This window comes from Schistocerca serialis, chromosome 5 (genome assembly GCF_023864345.2).
Source record: "Schistocerca serialis cubense isolate TAMUIC-IGC-003099 chromosome 5, iqSchSeri2.2, whole genome shotgun sequence".
NCBI classification, from domain to species: Eukaryota; Metazoa; Arthropoda; class Insecta; order Orthoptera; family Acrididae; genus Schistocerca; species Schistocerca serialis.
This window is the reverse complement of record NC_064642.1, coordinates 33665999-33693308: the sequence shown is the minus strand read 5'-3', so window position 1 is coordinate 33693308 and position 27310 is coordinate 33665999. Positions and strand designations below refer to the sequence as shown.

The 27310-nt window shown below is 43.9% G+C and overlaps 1 protein-coding gene across 1 annotated transcript in view; it reads left to right on the top strand.

The window, feature by feature from the left end:
• Positions 1–27310, top strand: part of LOC126482275 (uncharacterized) — a 242662-nt gene that overhangs the window by 61593 nt on the left and 153759 nt on the right. Inside the window, exons 3-4 of the mRNA XM_050106260.1 lie at positions 10974–11236; positions 26120–26342. Coding sequence (XP_049962217.1) covers positions 10974–11236; positions 26120–26342 — 486 coding nt within the window. The remainder of the gene's footprint in view (positions 1–10973; positions 11237–26119; positions 26343–27310) is intronic.

Sequence of the window (27310 nt, the reverse complement as noted above, 5' to 3'; positions counted from 1 at the left end):
CGGAAAACAGCTCTTTCCGATTGACCTCTATAAGGTTCGTGCTGGACACCCTCAATCTTCGAGATTCACAACTACGGTATGACGAACAGGCAATCGGGACAACATAAGTATCTCCGCGAGCATTCGGTCCCGTGCCTCGCTGTAAACAAGCGTCGCGCGGTTGGCTTTCGCAGCACTCTTACTCGGAGTTATTTTCACGTGAAAACGCTTAGAAGTTTAATTCTTTACTAATACACGTCGTTTGGGAAATTAGTTTGCCTACCTTATTATTATTATTATTATTATTATTATTATTATTATTATTATTCCGTGTTGATTTGCGTGCCTTATTAACCCCCCCTAACCCTATGAATTCTGATGCGAAAAACTACAATTTAAAAAAAAAGAAAACAGTACAGTTTCCTCGAGATTCGAACCCGGCTTCTCCGCTTCCCACCTTCGCCGTTGCGCTGTTTTCTTTTCTAACGTTAACCACTTTTTTTAAATATCAGTTTGCTCCTTATTGGTCGTATTATTTGTTCAGGGCGGACGTCCCACGACGGTTATTCAAGTTCATCGTTGATCCATTCACTCAGTTTCTTTATTACAGACGGCAGCTAACGATCTGACCGAACACGCTGAGCTACTATGCCGGCGTTCTATGCGCTCTCGGCGAAAAGCATTTACCATATTGGTACATAAGCGACACTTGTAAAAGTTTCTTTCCTCGATTTCAAGAGAAGTATGCGTTTGCGGACCCATACCTGATGATGAAAAATATTATATTTACAATTATCCATCGATCCCGCCAATTTTGAGTCGATCGCTCACCATAACCTTTAGGGATGATTTTCACAAAAACGGAGTAGGGGGGGAGGGGGGGGGGGGAGACGTTGAGCTAGTTGTTCGAGTCCTTCGTTTTAGGTTGTACACAAGCGGCCTGCAAAATTCAACCTGAATCGGTGTCTGAGACCTTCCTCTTGCCAGTCAGTTATGACAATGAGATCATAATGCCGACCTGCATCTTTTGTTCCTAACGTGTCCAAGTGCAGTATAAAGTTATAATTCCCCCTTTCATCCATACCCTAAGAAACTTCCAGAATGAATTTTCACTCTGCACTGGTGTGTGCGCTTGTTTGAAACTTCCTGACAGATTAAAGCTTTGAGAGTTGTTATCTGGCACACAGTTTTAATCTGTAAGGGATCCTTTTCTGTGAAAATTTTTCTTAAGGAGGTAGCCGTTTAACAACACATACCGGTGGCTGGGGGAGTTTGTCACATGTGTTGGTTGTCACACGTCCAAGTTGCTGCTACTTCCTAGAGCTCTAAACTCAAACCACAGTGTGCTTACAATATTCTGAATAGCATATAAGCAATTTATTGCTCCTGGTCACAGTTTCCTCCAGTTTATTGGCCTTTTGTGTTTTTGCAGGTGTGGGTATTCGTTTAGAAGTAGTTAGGTTAACATGAATACCATTTACTTTTGTAACAGTACCTCCAAATTGAACTCATTCTCAGCTCTCAAATACACTTTATCGTAAACTTCGACTATTTGGCTATAATTATTTGTATTTTGTTAGTAAAATTTGAAAATGTTACCACCGAAAAACAAGTTTTATAAAAAAAAGCTGCATTACGAGGCTAATATGGAATACTTACTTATAAGTAGAGACCGGATTGTATGCATCATAATAACCTAAAATATTCATGCAAATATGCATGAAAATGCTTAAAAATGCATGAAAATTGTCGAAATATGCAAGATCAAATGATAAAAAACATGGCAATTGTTGTTGTCTTCAGTCCAGAGACTGGTTTGATGCAGCTCTCCATGCTACTCTATCCTCTCAAGCTTCATCATGTCCAAGTAACTACTGCACCCTACATCCTCCTGAACCTGCTTAGTGTTTTCATTTCTTCGTCTCCCGCTACGATTTTTACCCTCTGCGCTGCCCTCCAACACTAAACTGGTAGTTACTGCGTCCATTATATCTCAAAGTCAGACCCGTGCATATCAGTTGCGAAGAAGAGCCCCGGCCACGCGAAAAATCGGTATATTTAGAACGCTGATATCATTTTCTGAGTAGTTTCTGGCAGAGGTCAGTGAGGGCCTCTTTCTGGGATTATTATCTAAAAATTTACAAAATTATTAGTTTTTAGTTAGTGTTTCATGAATTGTTCCTTCTTTGCTATTCTTGCCGGCAACAAGCGGATGCGATGCGAGTGAGTCGCAGTCGAAACAGTCCATATGTACAGAGCGAACTTCGAGATATATCGCACACACTGAGGCACGCTCAAAAACTCCATAACATTTTATTTAAAGAACAACATACAATCACTAATTTTTTGAACAGCATTAACTTTTAGTTAATACTATTGGATCAAAGCATTATTTACAATTTATTTTACTTTTTGCTACTATTGTAAACATAAACGACCAAGTACTGTTCTAAATTTTTGGTAGTAAGATTGTGTCTTCAATCACTCAAAACATTTTTATGAGCAGAAAAGGAGCGTTCTGTATCAAGTGAAGTAACTGGCCAGTATTTGAATTTGGGTGCCAGGTTGGCTCTTATTGATTCTGGTAAAAGTTCACCTGTCCCATTAATAAAACTATCAATTTGGCACAAGAGTTCAAAGACTGGGTTATTGTTTAAAATGTTTTCAAACTTTTCTTTAAGTTTTCTTGGGAATACCTCCGGCAATGAGGAGTTCACTAGAATAATTTGATTCATTAACTGAATAGACTCATTCAACCCCAAATCATGAGTTTTAAGCTTTTTCATACTTGCAGGTATATGGAAAAAATGAGTGCTAATCACAGCAACTTCTTATTAATACCGGAAACATTGAAAGCTTCCTTCCACTGGCAAACTGCCAAAGCCTCTGCACTATTGAAGTCGTTCACTACCTCTCTAATGGCCTGGAAATGTTCGTTTTAAAACAACACAGCTTCGACCACTGATTTGGTAGGTAAAGGCACATTTGGTGGTTTTCACGTTGTAGGTCTTGATGCGAGCAGGAGCCTTTAGAAACACTTTCTTTGTCATTGAAGTCAGTTTATTTACACTCACAACGTAGAACTTGCTTCTTCAGCAAGGAGATGTACTCCATGAGCAACACACGTCACATGAATCAAATTTGGATAAAATACTCGGAGGGCTTTTCCTGCTTTGATCATATATGGAGCAGTGCCTCAAATAAACACAAACACCCATTCATCTACAGAAGATTTTCTGATACACTCGTTCACAAATCTGCCGATCATAGACTGATTTACTTTTTCAAGTTATTTGCAGGCCGCTAAATAGGAAGAAGAAAGCTCTTCTTTTAAAGCACCAACAATTAAATCTGCAATGTAACGACCATAAGTGTCTGTAGTTTCGTTAACTGAAACCCAGATGACGATGTCCTTGAGTTCATTGCGTATTTCTTCCAGAACATTGACTTAAATTGTCAGTCTGTAATTTTTACGCAATGTTGATTCATCTGGAATATTTTGATTTAAGCAATATTTGCACAGGAAAACTGTGAGGATACGGTTTTTAAGTTTGTGAAGAGGAATATTGCTTGCAATGAATGCTTCATATAGATCCAAGTTAAACCGACTTTTTTTGGTTACCTTTGGACAAACCCCTGCTACTGCAACTTGCTCTTGCCAGAAGTAATTGTCGTGGTCGTTTCTTCTGCATTCCTGCGATATGAAGACGTGTCTTGACATGCTGGTCAATTCTGAAACTTTTTTTTTGCACGAAACGTTTTTCTCGCAAACTCGACAATATAAAACTATTCCGTCATATATAAATTATTCCAGGATGGTCAGCTTTTTCTTTCTTCGGGTGGCATGGCGCACAACACGTTACACCATACACGTCATAAACACGTTCAACTGTGTACAAGTAAATAGAAAGCTAAACTGAAACAATTTACGTGCGACTAAAAGCTTGCATAGTTTAATTCAGTTGTTGCCAACGCGTACGGTATGACAGCGGAGGGAATTAACCGAGCTCGCGGACACAGGAACATTGGCTCTTGTCTGCCTGCTCCTGTTCCTCTTCTGAAACGATTTTGCTAGCCAGTGGCCTCTCGGTTAGCGATTACACGCAATTTTAGGTCGCGGTCAATCTATGAGACATCAAAACTAGATCGATCTAGAGACCGCCCGTTTAAATTTTTAAAATATTGTAAACATATTGCGGAAAGATGCATCGTCACTAGTTTTTAGTTAAAATATGCAATACCCTGTGAAAAGGAGCATAATATGTAAATGCATATGTAACATGCAAATGCATTTGATGCGGTCTCTACTTATAAGTAACAGAAAAATAATTTTGGTCGATAACAAAACTTGATTTTGCTAACTTGAAAACAAAGTTCTGAAATAACTATTTGTTTATGTAGTGGAGGTGATGCGTTTTACATTCATCTGTTTGCTTGAGTCACAAACCTAATCTTTGTTCTCCGCACCTCCTCAGGCGAGGATGGTTTTAAGGAATACAAAGTATTCCATATTGCCCGACATGCCATCTTGGGCTTTACAACGTAACAGTTTTATCCACAGACAAAAAATCTTGCGATATGTAACGATCTACGGCTGTTTTACCTACATCGCAGTTTTAATCTTTGGTATACATTTACAATAATTATTGCATATATTTGAAAAATTACTACCAAGGAAACTAACTGCCAAAAATGTTTTCAAACTACGAAAATAATTTTTCTGCTCCGCAACCGATCGATGTCTGGAGACAAACTGCACTCGTTAAAGAGAATCACTGGACCATTCTGAACTAGATCAAGCATCTCCTGGTTGGGAGCATCGTTCGGTGAATTATCCCAACCACTTTCTACTATTTTACAACAGTTGCACAATGTTATTCTGTATCGCCATTGAGGTTTTTGGGTTTTTGTCTGAAGTGCCACTTCAGGGTTAGTTATTGCAAGAATTTCGGGGATGCTGATTCCATGTGACAACCTGTACACAGGCATTATGCTTGTAGCAGTTGGGAAGCTGATAAAGGATGGATAACGAACTTGTAAGGCTGAAGCTGATTATCAAATCTGTCATCGAAATTTAGTAAGATATTGGGAGAAAATCTCCCAAAACCAAATTCAAAAAGTAATGATGGTTCGCTGTTTTCAGTGTAGCAAAAGTTTTTCTAGCGATGATGAGAATGAATTAAAGCAATATCATCCTCAAGCAACTGACGTTTCCTACGGTGTAACACCAAAAGAAATCAAAACCATAGATTGTGATCTTTGCGTGGAAAATTTTATTAAATGTCCTAAATCTTGTCGTATGTGCTCGAGATCATTGCTTTGCTATTTTTTTTTTTTTAAAGGCATGAAACTCTGTTAATACTCAAAACAGAGGCAAGCAGCTTAGCACGATTCTCGAGCTTCAACCGAACGAAAGTGGAATACTTTTTTAGTTATCTGACAACAGTGCACGGAATGTCTAATTTTCAACCTCGTGAATTTTGGAACATGGATGAATCGGGAGTTACTTCAATGCAGAGCCCAGATAGAATTGTTGCTGACAGTAAAGTTAAGGAAAAATGGATCCAGTGTATAGAATCTAAGAAGGACGCACACAAATTGGTACTCCAAGGCCAAACAACTTTCCTACATATGGAAGCTGTGAAAGACAAGGCTAATAAAGGATATTTTCTTACATAATTACTTAACTTACTGTTTTAGTGACTAAATTTGTTTTAAATATGTGTTACTGCTTTATAAGTACCTCTATCTCTATGTTTTGAATTTAGCATTGCAGGATGGAACATGTTAACTGCAGAGACGTGTGATTGCATTCACGGGCTTAAGATAAACTGTTTTTGTAGAATAGACAGCTCGGAAATTTCGACATCGCTCCTTGGTACAAGCTGTTCTTTAACGACGACAGCAGAGGAGCACATGAGTAGTATCAAAATATACTCATTGACCTTCTTCACGAATTTAAATTTCAGAAGTTGAATGGAAAGTTTAACGTCTTTCCAATTTCATTTTTAGTTGGTATTGACTGTGTTGAAACTGGGAAAAAGGTAAAATTTACAGAGCTACAGTGTCACTGGGGGTGTGTGATAACTTTCGTAACAAAATTAGTCTCGTAGACTTTTACAAGGGTTTTCCTCAACATAAACCTCGACGATTTTACAACTTCGCAGCTACGATTATATCGCTGTTTTAATCTACATATTTGCGTAAGTAAGGTCTTTCCACAATGAAGACAAAAAGAGCTAGCCACGGAGACTCATACATACATTTCAACTTTAAAATTTGTCTCCGAATTAGCTGTGCCCTCAAAAGGGTACCAAACATTGATGCTTTTGTGAAAAGCAAAATAAGTAATAGACATTCATATTTGTTTAACGTCTGGATATAAAAGGCACTACATACATTTTGATGTTAATTTAAATTTTGACCAGTAATGACATCGATCACAGGGCTGCATCGGCCATAAGAAATGTTGTGCTTCATCATAGAAATCTTAGAAAATAAATCTGCCACAAAATGCATTAATGAGCCACCGTGAAGCGATGTATCTCTGTACACGGTGACATTACCGGCCGTATCCTGAGAAGCTGTCCTGATACCTCCCTGCCTCCTCACCCCTCACCTTCAGCCACCATTACTCACTTCGAGCCGAACTGTTCCTCACTGTTGAGGCGTGAGAAAGTGCCAGATCGGTTAACAGGGCTGTTCTATGTTAGCACTTAACACTCCACCCACAATTCTTCAAAGAATCTAACTGTTATGTATAAAACAGCTACAAAATTCTGATTACCTTACAAATAACTTACTGTGTTAAATATTTCACACTGAGCTTGAAAGTGAGAAGTAGTTTAGGAAAGCTTTGAAGTTATGTTTAAAGTTTGTTTAAAGTCACTAAGTGCTCTCTTTCTCAGATAATGTATGAATATGGTCTTGGCAATTTGCGCGCCGTGAGATATATTGCCTCAACACATACATACAGTTTCTGACTGCAAGAATTGTCTTAATGTGTTAAAGCTTTGACGTAAGATATCTTTCAATGAGTAGATTATGATAGCATATTAAATTATAACATTTGTGCAATAACTTTGTGAAATACTGAAAACCAAATTTTTTTGCCCCTGGAAGCCGTCAGACAAGCAACTTGCAACTGGGACTGTGCTGCATGAAGTGGATTATCCGTTTAGAAATATGGATGATTAGGCTCCGGTTGCCGTGTGGCATGTTAACTGTCAAACCAGTATAACTACACTGGTGTCCAAAATTAAAACAGCAAACTACTATTTCCCCGTCCTGTATCTGATACACTCCTGGAAATTGAAATAAGAACACCGTGAATTCATTGTCCCAGGAAGGGGAAACTTTATTGACACATTCCTGGGGTCAGATACATCACATGATCACACTGACAGAACCACAGGCACATAGACACAGGCAACAGAGCATGCACAATGTCGGCACTGGTACAGTGTATATCCACCTTTCGCAGCAATGCAGGCTGCTATTCTCCCATGGAGACGATCGTAGAGATGCTGGATGTAGTCCTGTGGAACGGCTTGCCATGCCATTTCCACCTGGCGCCTCAGTTGGACCAGCGTTCGTGCTGGACGTGCAGACCGCGTGAGACGACGCTTCATCCAGTCCCAAACATGCTCAAGGGGGGACAGATCCGGAGATCTTGCTGGCCAGGGTAGTTGACTTACACCTTCTAGAGCACGTTGGGTGGCACGGGATACATGCGGACGTGCATTGTCCTGTTGGAACAGCAAGTTCCCTTGCCGGTATAGGAATGGTAGAACGATGGGTTCGATGACGGTTTGGATGTACCGTGCACTATTCAGTGTCCCCTCGACGATCACCAGTGGTGTACGGCCAGTGTAGGAGATCGCTCCCCACACCATGATGCCGGGTGTTGGCCCTGTGTGCCTCGGTCGTATGCAGTCCTGATTGTGGCGCTCACCTGCACGGCGCCAAACACGCATACGACCATCGTTGGCACCAAGGCAGAAGCGACTCTCATCGCTGAAGACGACACGTCTCCATTCGTCCCTCCATTCACGCCTGTCGCGACACCACTGGAGGCGGGCTGCACGATGTTGGGGCGTGAGCGGAAGACGGCCTAACGGTGTGCGGGACCGTAGCCCAGCTTCATGGAGACGGTTGCGAATGGTCCTCGCCGATACCCCAGGAGCAACAGTGTCCCTAATTTGCTGGGAAGTGGCGGTGCGGTCCCCTACGGCACTGCGTGGGATCCTACGGTCTTGGCGTGCATCCGTGCGTCGCTGCGGTCCGGTCCCAGGTCGACGGGCACGTGCACCTTCCGCCGACCACTGGCGACAACATCGATGTACTGTGGAGACCTCACGCCCCACGTGTTGAGCAATTCGGCGGTACGTCCACCCGGCCTCCCGCATGCCCACTATACGCCCTCGCTCAAAGTCCGTCAACTGCACATACGGTTCACGTCCACGCTGTCGCGGCATGCTACCAGTGTTAAAGACTGCGATGGAGCTCCGTATGCCACGGCAAACTGGCTGACACTGACGGCGGCGGTGCACAAATGCTGCGCAGCTAGCGCCATTCGACGGCCAACACCGTGGTTCCTGGTGTGTCCGCTGTGCCGTGCGTGTGATCATTGCTTGTACAGCCCTCTCGCAGTGTCCGGAGCAAGTATGGTGGGTCTGACACACCGGCGTCAATGTGTTCTTTTTTCCATTTCCAGGAGTGTATAATCGTACAAACTTAATGTGAATCGTTCTGTTGTTTCTCGAATGAGGCCACAGTTTAGAGAGACCGAAACTGTATTTCAGAGACGAGTACAGGGCCGACAGCGTGTGACATCAGAAAGAGTAGAGCATTATTTGGCTGTAAGGGCATGACAGTACCACCTTACCACTGCAGTGCAACTGTCATCTGATATCGCAGCAGCCCCTGAACGTGTTGTACCGAGGAAAACAGTGGAAAAAATGCCTCAGCCGAGTGGCCTTTATTATTGGAAACTTGCTGTCTGTTTACCTATGGTGTGTCTTCAAAGAAGGGAACGTCAAGAGTGGAGCCGTCGACTGGCACCTAGACTGTCAAAGAGTAGGAAAATGTTCTTTTCACAGATGATTCCCGATTTGGTCTGGAGTGTGATTCTCGATGGATTCGCATCTGGAAGGCATGTGGAATACAGTTTGAGGACTCAAACTTTGTGGAAATAGACCAATATTGAGGAGGATCCCGAGTTGTGTGGGTAGGGATTATGTTGACCAGTCATGACTTAACTGCTATCTGGTGCCGTGAGGAGATCTTGGATCTCATGCGCTGTTGTTGCGAGGTGCTGTGGGCCCAGAGGTCGTACTGATGGACGATAATGCTCGACCTCATAGAGGACGGATGTGCTTTTTTTTTTTTTTTTTTTTTTTTTTTAACAGAAAATATTGCATGCATGGCGTGGCCTGCTCGCTCTCCCGATTTGAATCCCGTAGATCATGTGTGAGATGCACAAGGCAAACGGGTTCCATCACGTCAGAATCCACCACTCTCCAAGACTTGCCAGCAACTCTGAAGGAAGAATGGGCGTTGTTGCCTCAACATGAGACTGATGACATCACTCATAGCATGTCCCGTCGTTGTCAGACCTGTACTGGTGCCAGATGTGGTCACACCCCACAATGAAAACAGTTGTCAGAATGTGTGTGCAAATCCGTTAAGTTGTAAAATAATGAAGAACATTTTTGTCTAGTGTTTTTCATGTTGCACCTGATTACGTTCTGTATTCTTCACATTGCTTCTACTGTACTATCACCTGTTTATACTGTATGTGTCAAAAGAAACGCAACCTTGCAAAATTTCCGTTTGTTGCTTTAAATTTGGACACCATTGTATGTACGGTTTTTAATAGGTAATCTGTGTGTTACTACTTATCTTAGTAACATTGCACATAATTACGTAGGATGGAACTTAAATAGTGGCAACACTGCTGTGGAGACACTACGCAATGGTATCTGCTGTTGTCGCTGTAGCACACGGTGTTGACATACCTGCCTTACCTCAGAGCAAATGGACTCGGCCGTCCCACGTCACGGGCGTCTGCGCAATCGAGGGAAACATAGTCACTTGTGAGCGAGCAGTCTAATGTAACGGTGTCACTATGTTTTCGAAACAGAAACGCATGGGTCGCATCGTTCGAGCCAAAACTGAAACGCCAATCCAACAAATGGCGTCACTATGGGTCGCTGCGAAAGTCGAAAGTGCATCAGGACCCCAGTATGCTGAAAGTTATGGTGATTCTCGTGTACGACTGTGATAGTGTTCTCCTAACACATTAAGTTCCTCCACAGCAGACTGTCAATGTACTGTATTACTGTTCGACTTTGGAGCTTCACCTGAGACCAGCTTTGCGAAAGAAGCGGCGACACTTACTGCGCAACCCACCCCTCATTTTGCACGACAGCGCAAGCTGTGGCTGCTCTGTTCGGTCGATGGGACTGGGAAGTACTGTATGATCCACCATACTCCCCGGACTTAAGCCTTTATGACTTTGATTTGGTTCTGAAGATGAAGGAACCACTTCGTGACATTCGATTCAGAACTGTTCCAGAGGGTCGACAGGCAGTAAACTGCTCCATTCAGACCATATACAGAATACGCTCTGCTAACGGTATACTACGCCTTCCACATCGCTGGCAGCGGTCTCTACACGACGCTGGTGACTACTTTGAAGGACAGTAACAGGTGCAAACATGTAACTCTGTTGTATCGGTTGTGAATAAATAGTTGTCACTACTTAAGTTCAGACCCTCGTATAATGACAGTGGTACCAAAAATTCCCTCTGCAAAATACAAGTCGTTTTGCTAACTAAGTGTAGATGTAGAGAAGCCAGACCGCAAATGATTCGCACGACGGCAGTGACAGGGACAGCATTACACTGCCCGCCATGTTGTCAACCTGTTTGTTGTTGTTTACGAGAGTGCTGTGGTACTCGCGTGAGACGGACGCAGCCCCTGTGCGGCAGGCTACCTGGTGGAGCACCGGCGCGCGGGCACGCCGCACTGGGTGCGCTCGACGCCTGCGCCGACGCTGCGGCCCGAAGCGGCGCTGTCGGGCCTGGAGCCCGGCTGGCGCTACCAGTTCCGCGTCAGCGCCGAGAGCGCCGCTGGCCGCTCAGAGCCCGGGGAGCTGTCGGAGCCGCTCACCGTGACGCTGGACCGGCCGCAGGCTCAGCCACCGCTCTTCACCACCGAGCTGCGCGACGCCGTCGCCCTCGAGAACGACAAGGTCGGTCGCCGCGTAGTACCACGCCTGCATCCCTTCTTTCTATTTATTTATTTATTTACATGTCAAGTTTCGTAGGACCAAATCTCCAGGGTCATGGAACGTGTCAGTTCATGAAATTACAACATAAAACTAATAACAGATAAAAATAAAATGTTTATGAACCAGAAAAAAGTCAGTCCATAAATAAACACAATCTACAATACAACAAGAATCAGCTTAATTTTTCAAGGAACTCCTGGACAGAATAGGAGTGACCCATGAGAAAACTCTTCAGTTTCGATTTGAAAAAGCGTGTATTAATGCTAAGACTTTTGAATTCGAGTGGTAGCTTATTGAAAATGCATGCAATAGTATACTGCACATCTCTCTGCACAAGAGTTAAGGAATTCTGATACAAATGCAAGTTATTTCTGCCAGGTATTAACTGAGTGAAAGCTGCTTATTCTTGGGAATAAGCTAATATTGTTAACAAGAAATGACGGTAAGGAATATATATCGAGGGGCCAATGTCAAAATACCCAGATTCGTGAACAGGAGTCAACAAGAGGTTCGTCAACTTACACCACCTATTGCCCGAACTGCCCATTTCTGAGCAAAAAATATCCTTTTAGAATGGGAAGAGTTACACCGAAATATAATTTCATACGACATAAGCGATTGAAAATAAGCAAAGAAGACTAATTTTCTTGTTTAACGATCAGTCACTTCAGATACCGTTCGAATAGTAAAAATGGCAGCATCAAGTCTTTGAACAAGATCCTGAATGTGGGCTTTCCATGACAGTTTACTACCTATCTGAATCTATCTGAACACCTAGAAATTTGAACTATTCAGTTTCACTAATCATATGCCCATTCTGTGAAATTAAAACGTCAGGTTTTGTTGGATTGTGTGTTACAAACTGTAGAAACTGAGTCTTGTTGTGATTCGTGTTAGTTTGTTTTCTACAAGCCATGAACTTAGGTCATGAACCGCACTATTTGAAACTGAGCCGATGTTGCACACAACATCCTTTACTACCACGCTAGTGTCATCAGCAAACAGAAATACTAGAGGGCATATCATTTATATAAATAAGGAACAGGAGTGGCCCCAACACTGATCCCTGGGGCACCTCCCACTTGACTGTACCCCACTGAGACCCCACATCACAGCCATTCTAAGCACTGTGAATAAGGGGATTTTGCTGTCTGTTGCTAAAGTATGATGTGAACCAATTGTGAGCTGCTCCCCATATTCCATAATGGCCCAACTTCTGGAGCAATATTTTGTGCTTGAAACAATCAAATGCTTCAGTTAAATTAAAAAAAAATGTGCCTACCATTCGAAACCTTTTCTTTAACCCATCCAGTACCTCGCAGCGAAAATAGAATATAGCATTTCCAGTTGTTGAACGACTTCTAAGGCCAAGCTGTACATTTGATAGCAAATCATGTGATATAAAATGGTCAATTAACCTTACATACACAGCCTTTTCAATAACTTTACCAAACACTGATGACATAGAAAAAGGTCTGAAATTGTCTACATTATCCTTTTCTCCCTTTTTATAAATTGGCTTTACTACTGAGTACTTTAATAGTTAAGGAAACTGACCATTCCTAAAGGAAAAATTAAAAAACATGGCTAAATACAGGGCTAACATATGCAGCACAGTACTTCAATAGTCTACTAGGCCATGGAGTCCTTAGTCTTCAGTGATTTAATTATTGATTCAATTTCCCCCTTGTCTGTATCACAGAGGAGTATTTCAGACATCAATCGTGGAATGGCATTTGCCAAGAAAGCTATATGATTCCCTGTAGAAACTAAATTTTTATTTAATTCACCAGCAATGCTCAGAAAGTGATCGTTAAATACTGTACATAGATCTGATTTATCAGTAACAGAATAATTTTTCCTAAGAACTGACTTTATATTGTCAACCTCCTGTTGCTGTCCAGACACTTCCTTTGCAACTGACCATATGGTTTTAATTTTATCCTGTGAATTAACTATTGTGTTCGTATACCATATACTCTTTGCCTTCCTAATATCATTTTTAAGACCTTACAATAGTGTTTGTAATGGGCTACTGTAACTTGACTGTGATTACTTCTAACATTTTTATACAATTCTCACTTTGTTCTACATGATATCCTTATTCCATTAGTCAGCCACCTGGGCTGCCCATTACTGCTAGTACTCTGTTTAGAACGTTCTAGTGGAAAACAACTATCAAAGAACATGAGAAATGTATTTGGGAAAGCATTATATTTATCATCTATGTTACCGGCACTATAAACATCCTGCCACTCTTGTTCCTTGACAAGGTTTAAAAAACTCTCTATTGCTGTTTGATCAACTTTCCTACATAGTTTGTAATTATATGTGACATTGTTAGTACAAAAGGCTTTTAGTGTTAAAATTTGTGCATCATGGTCTGAAAGACCATTCACCCTTTTACTAACAGAATGCCTATCTAGTAATGAAGACTGAATAAAAATTTTGTCTATTGCTGTGCTACTGTTCCCCTGCACCCTAGTTGAAAAAAAACACAGTCTGCATCAGATCACATGAATTTAGGAGATCTATCAACATCTATTTCTTGCACCATCATATACAAAAATTAATATTGAAGGCACCACATATAACTAATTTCTGGTACTTCCTACAAAGTGAATCAAGAACTCTCTCTAGACTGATCAGAAATGCTCTGAAGTCAGAGTTGGGGGACCTATAAACAACAACAATTAGAAGTTTAGTTTCACTAATTCAGCTGCTGCTGCACAACATTCAAATATCTGTTCAGTGCAGTGCTGTGATACGTCTATGGACTCAAATGGAATACTGTTTTTTACGAACATAACCACTCCCCCACCCCACAAGGAACTCCCTGAAACACATCCAGCTAATCTGTATCCTGGTAAAGGAAGCATATGAATTGTCAAATTATTTAAGTGGTGCTCCGATGTACCAATAATTTCAGAGTCAACATCTATAAGCAGTTCACTAACTTTATCTCTAATACCTCTTATATTGTGATAAATACGCTAATTCCTTCTCTACTTGGATACCTGACCTCCTATGAAGGTGATTCCTTTATTAGAGGGACTTCCTTTAAGCAGGTATACCTATCAGCTGACTTCAATCTGAAAAAGGTGCAGCTGTAACACCAACTACTACAGGATTTTTTTCGAGAGCAATCCCACCACCACCAACTACACTTGTCACCTATAAGCTTTGCCAGCCTCCCCTTCCCATACCTATTGAGGTGCAGGCCATGCCTAGTGAAACCCGATCTACTGATAGACCCAACTGTCACCAGTGAAATGTAACCCGTGCCCTCTGCCATCAGCGTCCTCCCCAGCCCCATGTTAACGAGCCTGACAGCCTAATTAAGATGAGTCTGATCATGACTCTGAAACAGTACACCACAGCCATGGGCAGAGGGAGGGGGGACCTGGACATATGAGGGGACAAAAAGGGGGAAGGAGAGGAGAGACGAAGTGGGGGGGGGGGAGCCGATGGAGGGAGAGGACTCATAAGGGGTGTGGCAGGAAAGACACGAGAGGGAGTGGGGAAAGGCAGAGGAGGGGAATGCAAAAGGACTCGGGGGAGAGAAGGGAGGCAGAGAGAGGGTAGGTGGGGAAAAACAGGATGGGAGGGGGGAAGAGGGAGCCTGGGAAAAGGACAGAGGAAGGGAGGGGGAGGTGAGGATCAGAGTAGATAGGAGGGATAAATGGAGGGAGAGAGGGCATCATCCGGGAGGGGGAGTCGACGGAAGCCACCTTGGGAAAGGAGATGAAGGGTGTAGAGGTGGTGGGTAGGGGGCACACAACGGTGAAGGTGCTGCTGAGGTGTGAGGCTTGGACGAACGACATAAGCACACTGGCGAATAACAGACTACTCAAGTTAATAACACAGGAAGAAAGACTGAGGTTAATGAAAATCCACTAATAAGTTACTTTTACAGCAAATGTTAACAAAAAACTTTAAAATAAGTAACAGAAGACGAAACTTTATAAAATATTGACGAGCAATTTCAACAGCAGTCCAGTACATGTGACGTCACGCCAAAGAAACATACACTTCGTGACAAAAAACTGAACCACCCAGAAGGGAAGGAGGAAGCAAAATAAGTGATAACAGGTTGAGAGGGTATATCATGTTATTACAGTGAGTCAGATTCACAAATAACTTGGCAGTATCAGCTCACTTACAAGCATAGTGTTGCGCTCTCTCTGGCCTGCACGCTTGCACCGATTCATTTGGAACGGGTGTCATAATGCAGTCATATCCTCTACCGAGGCGACCCACAACCGTTCTACACTGAGGTAACGATAGTCATGGGGTACCTCCTAATATCGTGTAGAGCCGCCTTTTGCCTGCAGAATCTCGGACCAACAGCTTTGCTGCAGTGATAGCACCAGTTCCTGTCAGATCACGGAAGTTAAGTACTATTGGGCTGGGGTAGCAGTCAGATGGGTGACCATCCTGTCTGCCGAGCACTGTTGGCAAGCCGGTTGCTCTCGGCCCATGGAGGCAAACTGAAGAATTACTCTATTAGCGGCTCCGGTCTCGTAAACTGACATACAGCCAGAGGAATGGTGTCCTGACCACATGCCCCTCCATCCAGTGACGGGGATGACACGACGGCCGATCCGTACCGTTGAGCCTTCATGGCCTGTTCGGGCAGAGCTAAAGAAAAGGTGCAGCAGCTCGATGTGCCACGGACTCAACAAGTCCCTTTGCAGAAATTTGGAGCCACGCTGTCTCTGTCACTGTCTGTAACTGTGAAAGTGTTGACAGCACAGCACTTTGTGCACCAACTGACCTCTCAGCTATGTCCCATAAATGTTCGATGGTATTCATTTCGGATGATGTCGGTGGCAAAAACATTCGCTCGAATTGTGCAGAATGTTCTTCAAATCAATCGCAAACAGTTGTGGCCCAGTAACCTGGCACATTGTCATCCACAAAAATTCCGTCGTTGTATGGCGTCAGTTGTGTCCTAGTAGCTGAACACAACAATTTCCAATCTTTGACCAATTCAGTTCGATCAAAAGATCCAATGCATTCCACATAAACACACCATACGTCATTACGGACCCACCACCACCTTGCACTGTGTCTTGTTGACAAGTTGGGCCCATGGCTGTATGGGGTTGCCACCACATTCGAACCACACAGTCAAGTTCTATAAACTGAAATCAGGACTCATCTGACCAGGCCACGGTTTTCCAGTCTTCTAGGGTCCAACTTGTGAGATCACGAGCCCAGGAGAGGTGCTGCAGGCGATGTCGTGCTGATAGCAAAGGCACTCGCGTCTTTCGTCTGCTGCCATAGCCCATCAACGCCAAATTTCGCCGCATTGTCCTAACGGATACGTTCGTTGTACGTCCCACATTGATTTCTGGTATCATTTCACGCTGTGTTGATTGTTTGTTTGCACTGACAACTCTCCCCAAATGCTGCCACACTCGGTCGTTAACTGACGGCCGTTGGCCACTGCTTTGTCTGTGGTCAGAGCTAATGGTTAAAATTTGGTATTCTTGATTCACTCATCACACTGTGAATCTCGGAATACTGAATTCTATAACGATTTCCGAAATGGAATGTCCCATGTATCTAGCTCCAATTACCATTCTGCGTTCGAACTGTGTTAATTGCCATTTGGCGGCTATAATCATGTCGGAAATCTATTCACATGAACCACCTGAGTAAAAATGATAGCTCTGTCAAAGCACTGCCCTTTCATACCTTGTGTATGCAATACTACCGCCATCTGTGTATGTGCGTATCGCTATCCCATGACTTTAGTCACCTCACTGTAAATGGCTCTTGATATCCTAGAACACAGACAGGGACTGAGTTTACATCTGAGGTGTTTCCACACATTTTCTATTGGGGACAGATCTGGGGATCTCGCTGGCTACACGAGTACCTCAACAGGTCATAGATACACATGCCACGTGTGAACAGGCATTATCTTGTTGAAAAATGGCACCACAATAGTGTCTAGCAACCAACGGCTCAGGATAATACAGAATGTTGCAGGGATTCCATTACTTGTTCATTGTGGTAAATGTAAAAGGTTATGAATGTGCTTGGTGCACAGTACACTGATCCTCACATGCGATATTCAACCATGGTCAACCAAAACTCACGATGTGTATGCCTTCCCTCACATTCCCAAGCAATTCAGTACTGGCCCACACCTGAATGCCACACAAATTCTTAATACTGCGCTTTTCAACCAGCTGTCCAAATGGAGACCCACAGTGAGACCGCTTTCAAACTCTATTAGGTGCTTCATGGTGATCAATCAACATCTCCTTCATATACCCTACCACACCTGGTAACAACATTGAGAACAAAGAGTACTAGTCCCCTCTTGTAGTTATTCTACCTTCCAGGGACTATTCTAACTCTAATCATATACCTACCTGTCGATGGTATGTACAAGTACCAATTTACTTTGACTTCTGGGTGTTTCACTTTCTTTGTCAGGCTGTGTACCAGCTAAGCGAACTGAAAACCAAAACAGTGTGGCAGCAACCAGCATGTTGACACCCAAGAAGCAGGTGATCAACTATGCCCATCTTATTGCTTCCTTCCTCTCCAGTCGCCTGTCCTATGCCATTGTTAACAACACCAATTCTGGTACCTTCCATCCCACTGCATGTGTGCCTCAAGGTTCTGTTCTCTGCGCTCTCCTTTACCTCTTGTTTTGTCGCTGTGTGTGGCCGTGAGAGATCAATGATCTAGTTCGGCCGCCATTTGTGTAGACTTTCTGCCGTCCTGCTATCGCAGGCTTGCAAGCTTTTAACGTGTAGTTATTTTGTCTTGAGTGTTTGTACTTTATTCTTTTGTGCTATTGCTTGTTTTTCACACATGTACTATTTACACATTGTTTGTTTCATACATTTGGTTTACATATTGTTGTACTTATATAAAATATTGTCACTGTATTGCCATACGCAAAATATAAATAAATAAATAAATCCTTTACCTCTTATGCACTGGCGATATCCTCAAACTGCCTCCTCCCATCCACCTCCTTCAGTATGCTGATGACACCACTTGCCTCGCCTTCTATACTACACTCTGGAAATCCCAGGGCTCTTTCCAGACCCACCTCAATCAGTTTACCTCCTAGTGCAACCAATGGCTCTGTAAGATTAATCCAATCAAAACCCAGGCAACAACTGTAGGACACACCAGCAGCGTTCTCCATCTCCACGGTTTCTACCTCAGCACTTACGACTGTCCTACCCAGCTAACTAACACACTAAAATACCTTGTAGTAGCCTTCGACTGCAACTAATGTGGAAACTTCAATTACTAACTGTGCAACAGAAAGTTCACAATAGACTAAAACTACTAACAAGCAGAACGTGGGGACTACACCCCTCCACTGCCCTTCACACATACAAATCCCTGATGTACCCCATCCTTTGCTCTGCAGATGTTGCATAGATATCCACCCCTCCCAAGTTCAGTAAGTCCCTTCAGATCCTCGAACACCAAGCTTTTTGCCTCGCTTTCTGCATCTGCTTACCTTCTCCCACAAGGATGCTTTACCAACACATAAAATTCACACCTCTACTCACTCACAATGAATGCCTCCGAATAACCTACATCTGCAAACTCGACTCCAACTATCCTATCGTGACATCTCTCCTTTCCAGTTCTAGTGTGCTGCTGATCCTCTACCTACACATCCCATCAATCCCGCACCTGCACACCCTCCACGTCATCTCCTGAAGAAATCTCAACCATCTCCCTCTCCCGTACAACGATCTCTGCTCGGACGTATACCTGTTCTTTTTTTTTTTTTTTTCATCAGTCTACTGACTGGTTTGATGCGCCACGAATTCCTTTCCTGTGCTAACCTCTTCATCTCAGAGTAGCACTTGCAACCTACGTCCTCAATTATTTGCTTGACGTATTCCAATCTCTGTCTTCCTCTACAGTTTTTGCCCTCTATAGCTCCCTCTAGTATCATGGAAGTCATTCCCTCATGTCTTAGCAGATGTCCTATCATCCTGTCCCTTCTCCTTATCAGTGTTTTCCACATATTCCTTTCCTCTCCGATTCTGCGTAGAACCTCCTCATTCCTTACCTTATCAGTCCACCCAATTTTCAACATTCGTCTATAGCACCACATCTCAAATGCTTCGATTCTCTTCTGTTCCGGTTTTCCCACAGTCCATGTTTCACTACCATACAATGCTGTACTCCAGACGTACATCCTCAGAAATTTCTTCCTCAAATTAAGGCCGGTATTTGGTATTAGTTGACTTCTCTTGGCCAGAAATGCCTTTTTTGCCATAGCGAGTCTGCTTTTGATGTCCTCCTTGCTCCGACCGTCATTGGTTATTTTACTGCCTAGGTAGCAGAATTCCTTAACTTCATTGACTTCGTGACCATCAATCCTGAATTAAGTTTCTCGCTGTTCTCGTTTCTACTACTTCTCATTACCTTCGTCTTTCTCCGATTTACTCTCAAACCATACTGTGTACTCATTAGACTGTTCATTCCGTTCAGCAGATCATTTAATTCTTCTTCACTTTCACTCAGGATAGCAGTGTCATCAGCGAATTGTATCACTGATATCCTTTCACCTTCGATTTTAATTCCACTCCTGAACCTTTCTTTTATTTCCATCATTGCTTCCTCGATGTACAGATTGAAGAGTAGGGGCGAAAGGCTACACCCTTGTCTTACACCCTTCTTAACACTAGCACTTCGTTCTTGATCGTCCACTCTTATTATTCCCTTACCCCTACTTTTTTCAGAATCTCGAACAGCTTGCACCATTTTATATTGTCGAACGCTTTTTCCAAGTCGACAAATCCTATGAAAGTGTCTTGATTTTTCTTTAGCCTTGCTTCCATTATTAGCCGTAACGTCAGAATTGCCTCTCTCGTCCCTTTACTTTTCCTATAGCCAAACTGATCATCACCTAGCGCATTCTCAATTTTCTTCTCCATTCTTCTGTATATTATTCTTGTAAGCAGCTTCGATGCATGAGCTGTTAAGCTGATTGTGCGATAATTCTCGCACTTGTTCTTGCCGTCTTCGGAATTGTGTGAATGATGCTTTTCCGAAAGTCAGATGGTATATCGCCAGACTCATATATTCTACACACCAACGTGAATAGTCGTTTTGTTACCACTTCCCCCAGTGATTTTAGAAATTCTGATGGAATGTTATCTATCCTTTCTGCCTTATTTGACCGTAAGTCCTCCAAAGCTCTTTTAAATTCCGAGTCTAATACTGGATCCCCAATCTCTTCTAAATCGACTCCTGTTTCTTCTTCTATCACATCAGACAAATCTTCACCCTCATAGAGGCTTTCAATGTATTCTTTCCACCTATCTGCTCTCTCCTCTGCATTTAACAGTGGAATTCCCGTTGCACTCTTAATGCTACCACCGTTGCTTTTAATGTCACCAAAGGTTGTTTTGACTTTCCTGTATGCTGAGCCTGTGCTTCCGACAATCATATCTTTTTCGATGTCTTCACATTTTTCCTGCAGCCATTTCGTCTTAGCTTCCCTGCACTTCCTATTTATTTCATTCCTCAGCGAATTGTATTTCTGTATTCCTCATTTTCCCGGAAAATGTTTGGACTTCCTCCTTTCATAAATAAACTGAAGTATTTCTTCTGTTACCCATGGTTTCTTCGCAGCTACCTTCTTTGTACCTACGTTTTCCTTCCTAACTTCTGTGATGGCCTTTTTAGAGATGTCCATTCCTCTTCAACTGTACTGCCTACTGCGCTATTCCTTATTGCTGTATCTATAGCGTTAGAGAACTTCAAACGTATCTCGTCATTCCTTAGTACTTCCGTATCCCACTTCTTTGCGTATTGATTCTTCCTGACTAATGTCTTGAACTTCAGCCTACTCTTCATCACTACTATATTGTGATCTGAGTCTATATCTGCTCCTGGGTACGCCTTACAATCCAGTATCAGATTTCGGAATCTGTGTCTTACCATGATGTGATCTAATTGAAATCTTCCCGTATCTCCCGGCCTTTTCCAAGTATATCTCCTCCTCTTATGATTCTTGAACAGGGTATTCGCTATTACTAGCTGAAACTTGTTACAGAACTCAGTTAGTCTTTCTCCTCTTTCATTCCTTGTCCCAAGCCCATATTCTCCTGTAACGTTTTCTTCTACTCCTTCCCCTACAACTGCATTCCAGTCGCCCATGACTATTAGATTTTCGTCCCCCTTTACATACTGCATTACCCTTTCAATATCCTCATACACTTTCTCTATCTGTTCATCTTCAGCTTGTGACGTCGGCATATATACCTGAACTATCGTTGTCGGTGTTGGTCTGCTGTCGATTCTGATTAGAACAACCCGGTCACTGAACTGTTCACAGTAACACACCCTCTGCCCTACCTTCCTATTCATAACGAATCCTACACCTGTTATACCATTTTCTGCTGCTGTTGATATTACCCGATACTCATCTGACCAGAAATCCTTGTCTTCCTTCCACTTCACTTCACTTCACTGACCCCTACTATATCTAGATTGAGCCTTTGCATTTCCCTTTTCAGGTTTTCTAGTTTCCCTACCACGTTCAAGCTTCTGACATTCCACGCCCCGACTCGTAGAACGTTATCCTTTCGTTGATTATTCAATCTTTTTCTCATGGTAACCTCCCCCTCGGCAGTCCCCTCCTGGAGATCCGAATGGGGGACTATTCCGGAATCTTTTGCCAATGGAGAGGTCATCATGACACTTCTTCAATTACAGGCCACATGTCCTGTGGATACACGTTACTTGTCTTTAATGCAGTGGTTTCCATTGCCTTCTGCATCCTCGTGTCGTTGATCATTGCTCGTTCTTTAGGGGCAATTTACCACCCCTAGGACAAGAGAGTGCCCTGAACCTCTATCCGCTCGTCCGCCCTCTTTGACAAGGCCGTTGGCAGAATGAAAGTCTTCGGCCGCCAATGCTGATTATTTATCAAAATTTAGGCAGTGGCGGGGATCGAACCCGGGCACGAAGACGTTTTGATTATGAATCAAAGACGCTACCCCTAGACCACAGGTACACCCGTTCTACAAACGCTGAATCCACTCCACACTATCCACAACGCCCCCTCCCCCCCTTTCCAAGATCTCCCTCCTCATCCTCACCCTATACCATACCTCCTTTTCTCCTTCCCTGTCACCTCCTAACCCCTTTTCCTCTCAAATTTGTGGATCCCAGTACCAGCTACCCCTCTGTCCTTGTTCCCCACAGCGATATCTGTCTCATCATCACCTCTTTCCAGACCTCATCATTACCACTCTGCTATCTCTCTCCATACCAACCTTTCTTTTCATCAACAATTTACCATCCCAGGGCAGGTCCTTTTCCACTTCTAGTGAAAGTGTACTGTTCTCCGTCTTTAATGGTCAGTGTCTCTTCTGCCATGTTCAGTATTTTTCAAGTGTTTAGTGTTCATGTGTTTTTCAAGTGTTTCTAACCGTGATGACTGCCCACATTTTTATTTCTACTTTTAAAAAATCCACGAAGACAGCATTAGATACTTACATTGTCCCATTAACATCACCTTTTAAAATACTTTTAAATTCATGATTCATATATCTCCTTTTTATTTTTTTTATCTTCGAAGTTATAAACTAGTATTACTGACTGAAGAGCAGGTTTACTGTACCGTTGTTAGCCCCCCCCCCCACCCCCCGAATCCCGCACATGGGGTGATGGAGGATGAAATAACAATAGAGAAGAAAGATCTTACAAGTGTAGCACTGTTACACGCTACACGTCTGTACGCGCCACTGAATGTAGTGCTCATTTAGGGCAACAACAAAAATCGGACGTACAGTACATTTCGCCTATCCTGCTCTCGACGCTTCGCTGGCTGTATCCGTAAAACTACGTTCCCTGCTGATGTCACTGTCTTCCTTTGTTGTGTTTGTCTCATCGTAGTCTTCTGTTTCAGTCCCGGGCGAAAATACGGACTCGATTCGAATCTGTGTCGACCTATTTTGTTTGCAGTACCTTCGTCCTTCAAAGTATCTCTCCTCTGGTAGTCATCATGAATTTATTTGACCTGACTTGACATGCAGCTTTGCTAGTCTTCTCATGTCACTGCACCAAAGATAATGTCACAGCAGCAGAAACAGGTCATTTCCGTGGTCTACTGGTAAAAAAAGAGCCAATGTTTATGAATAGTGTCACTGAGGTTCCTGGTTCGATTCGCGGCGCAATCGTGTCAGTTAGCAATTCTCAATACCTCTATAAATAAACTCCGTTATTAAAACAGTTACTGAGCTCCACACTGGATACAGCCCGAAAACCAGAAGGGCGGAAGGATCTGTTGACGTTAGTTCAGACAGTTCGTACGATGGGTTCCAACTGAAAGTGTCAGATGGACGAAGCGGCAGAGAACACACGAAGAACTGCCAAAAGCGCCACGCCTAGTGGTGTCTGCAGGGCCTGTAGGACTGCAAGTTGGGGACCTCCGGCACGAGGCAGTGAACACAAGGAGGCAGACAGACTTGCTGTAAGAGTTCCAGCCTCATCGGCCAATCCACTGCTGACACTGGCTAGTGTCAGTGAATTTCAGAAAACGCACTCTCTCGAGAGTATATAACATCATACACTGACATCATCGTGTCCTGAACCAGCCACGTTTGACTCTCTTTTGCCTAGTCCTGCCCTTTGTGCGACAGGCACAGCACTTGTTGCCACACGGGTCTTGATAACACAATAGAGCATCCCAATACACAGTCCTTGTTCTCGCCAGTGCAAGATATTCTTTTTGCCCCATACGTCCACCGATGAACGGATCAGAGCATTGTTCTCGAAAGGCAAAGCTCTAAATTTGGCTTCCAATCGGGCTCACAGTGCGATTTACAACGAAACTGCAAGTAACTGTGCCATTTCTGTTGCAGCTTGTGGACAACGTAGCGACTGTAATTGAAGAGAGTTAAAAAAATCTATGTGCGCAGTTCGGGTGCGCGCCGTATTGTTTCTGTGAAATCGTAAAAAGTGTACATTACCATAAAATTTAAACATGTCTGTTTCATACAATGGCTACGCGGATTAGTATAGTGGTTACAGTACAGATAAATCAAACATTTGGAACGTAGCTGACCGCTGTATGCCCTATGGCCAGCCAGCTATGTAACGCTTTGCACCGTTCATTCATTTTCTTTTCGACGCCGCCATTGCTCTCGCCCTCGATCGGCACTGGACTTTTCAGACTTTCTGGATTTCTCTTTCCTCTGGCTTGCGCTTTCCATCTTTCCGAGCATGTTTACGAGTCATTTGAGACGATATCTTTCATTATTTTGTGATTTCTAATTTAGTACCAATTTTCACTTCTATTCCGGCTAATATCGTCTCACTTTTGGCTCCAGGAGTGCCACGCAAGCTCTTCACAATGGCACTCGAATCAGAGTCCTAACTAAGCGCGTTTCCAGGCTATACCATGTTATGACTTCACACGAAGTTAATTCGCAACAATCACGCGCATGCGTCTGTAGGTGTTCGCTGACGTCACAGGCAAAACAAATACTGTGCGACAAACTGGTACTTGCATGATAAATCTGTTGTGGCCGTAACCATTGTTAACGCATTGTTAGTCTCATAGTCGTTAACGATTCAAATCTGACGGTATTTTGGCACACAAGCAAAGTTCGACTGACGAGTGAATAGACGTTTTGACGTCAAAAAAAGAAGTGAGCTTGTTGGAGGAACAAGGAAGGGAGTTTAAGCTGAATGTCATATTGGCGTTATTGGCTGCAACTCTTATTTGGCAAGAATGAAGAAGCTAGTAGCGTGCATCGTAGTGTTCGCCTGAGGTGATTTGGCGAAACCGCGAATTATGTAAAACAGATGTGCTGGACGGATGTTTCAACGTGCCTCCTCTCGTATACCACTCCAATGTCTTAATCGCAGAGCTATAGCACTGAGGGACTGTTGTGACTTGGCAAGACAGCCAAGCCACTATGAGATAGCCGAAAGGCACGCGTTTAAGCTCACGCAGGCTGGCGTGAGGTCTGGAACAGGTCAAGGTCTTGTAGTAGCAAAAATAGTACGTAGCTTCTGGAATACTTAACTTTAATCCATAATTGGTGAACATCGGTCTGACGGTACATGCATCACAAGATAAATAGCAATTGATATTGGCGCCTTGCTAGGTCGTAGCAAATGACGTAGCTGAAGGCTATGCTAACTATCGTCTCGGCAAATGAGAGCGTAATTTGTCAGTGAACCATCGCTAGCAAAGTCGGCTGTACAACTGGGGCGAGTGCTAGGGAGTCTCTCTAGACCTGCTGTGTGGCGGCGCTCGGTCTGCAATCACTGATAGTGGCGACACGCGGGTCCGACGTATACTAACGGACCGCGGCCGATTTAAAGGCTACCACCTAGCAAGTGTGGTGTCTGGCGGTGACACAGGGACTAGCGTAGCAAAATAAAGCGCATTGCTGGAGGAAGAACGAAGGGAGTTTAGAGCTCAACGTCACAGTGACGTCATTACAAAATTTAGTTTCAACTCGTATTTGGCAAGAATGAGGAAGGTAGTAGCGCGTATCCTAGTGTTCACCTGACGTGATTTAATGAAACCACGAATTATTTAAAATAGATTTGCCGGACAAGTATTTGAACGTGCCTCCTCTTGCATGCCAGTCCAGTGTCTTAATCATGGCGCCATACCACTGAAGGAATCACGTAGCAAACTAAAGCGCATAAGGGTAGTGACTATGTCGATTACCTAGTGCCACTGAGGTGCGGAAATCTACAGCCAGCTTCCTGTGTACGGTATCAGTTTGGTAACCGAGGCAAGACGCACACTCCCTCGCGCTTCAGTTGCATCGCAGGTTCAGGAAGCTGGTGCGGCGTCCCTGTTGGCAGGTGGAGTTCGTGGTGCAGTTCCGCGGCACGCCAGCGCCAGCCATCTCGTGGTTCAAGGACGGCTTCGAGATCTTCAGCAGCCGGCGCATGAAGGTGGTCACGGAGGCGGAGCAGAGCTCGCTGGTCATCTTCCAGGCGGCCTTCAGCGACGAGGGCGAATTCAAGTGCGCCGCCACCAACCGCGTGGGCCATGCAGTCACCCGCTGCAAGCTGCGCCTCGAAGGTGAGCGACTCACTGGCAGCCTAGTCCGTGCCGTGTGGGTCTTTCCATGCCGGCAACGTCGTGGGCGTCTTTTAGGACCTCACATTGCGGTCTCTGATCGACACGCAGAACTAACGAGGACGCTAGGAAATACACTGAAGAGCCAAAGAAACTGGTACACCTGCCCAATATAGTGTAAGACGCCCCCCCCCCCCCCTCCACCGAGTGAGGTGGCGCAGTGGTTAGCACACTGGACTCGCATTCGGGAGGACGACGGTTCAATCCCGCGTCCGGCCATCCTGATTTAGGTTTTCCGTTATTTCCCTAAATCGCTCCAGGCAAATGCCGGGGTGGTTCCTTTCAAAGGGCACGGCCGACTTCCTTCCCCATCAGCCCCTAATCCGATGAGACCGATGACCTCGCTGTCTGGTCTCCTCCCCCAAAAACCAACCAACCAACCCAACCCCCCCCCCCCCCCCCGAGCTCGCAAAAATGCCGCATCACAACATGGCATGGACTCGACCAATGTCTGGAGTAGTGCTGAAGGGAACTGACGCCATGAGTTCTGCAGGGCTCTCCATAAACCCGTAAGAGTACGAGGGGGTGGATTTCTCTTCTGAACAGCACATTCAAAGGCATCCCAGATATGCCCAATAATGTTCATATCTGGGGATTTTGATGGGGAAGCAGAAGTGTTTTAAACTCAGAAGAATGTTCCTGGAGCAACTCTGTAACAATTCTGGGCGTGTGGGGTGTCGCATTGTCCTGCTGCAATTGCCCAACTCAGCTGGAATACACACTGGACATGAATGAACGCAGGTGATCAGACAGGTTGCTTACGTACATTCACCTTTCTAGAGACGTATCTAGACGTATCAGGGGTTCCATATTACTCCAACTGAACACACCCCGCACCATAACAGAACCTCCACCAGCATGAACAGTCCCCTGCTGACATGCAGGGCGCATGGATTCATGAGGTTGTCTCC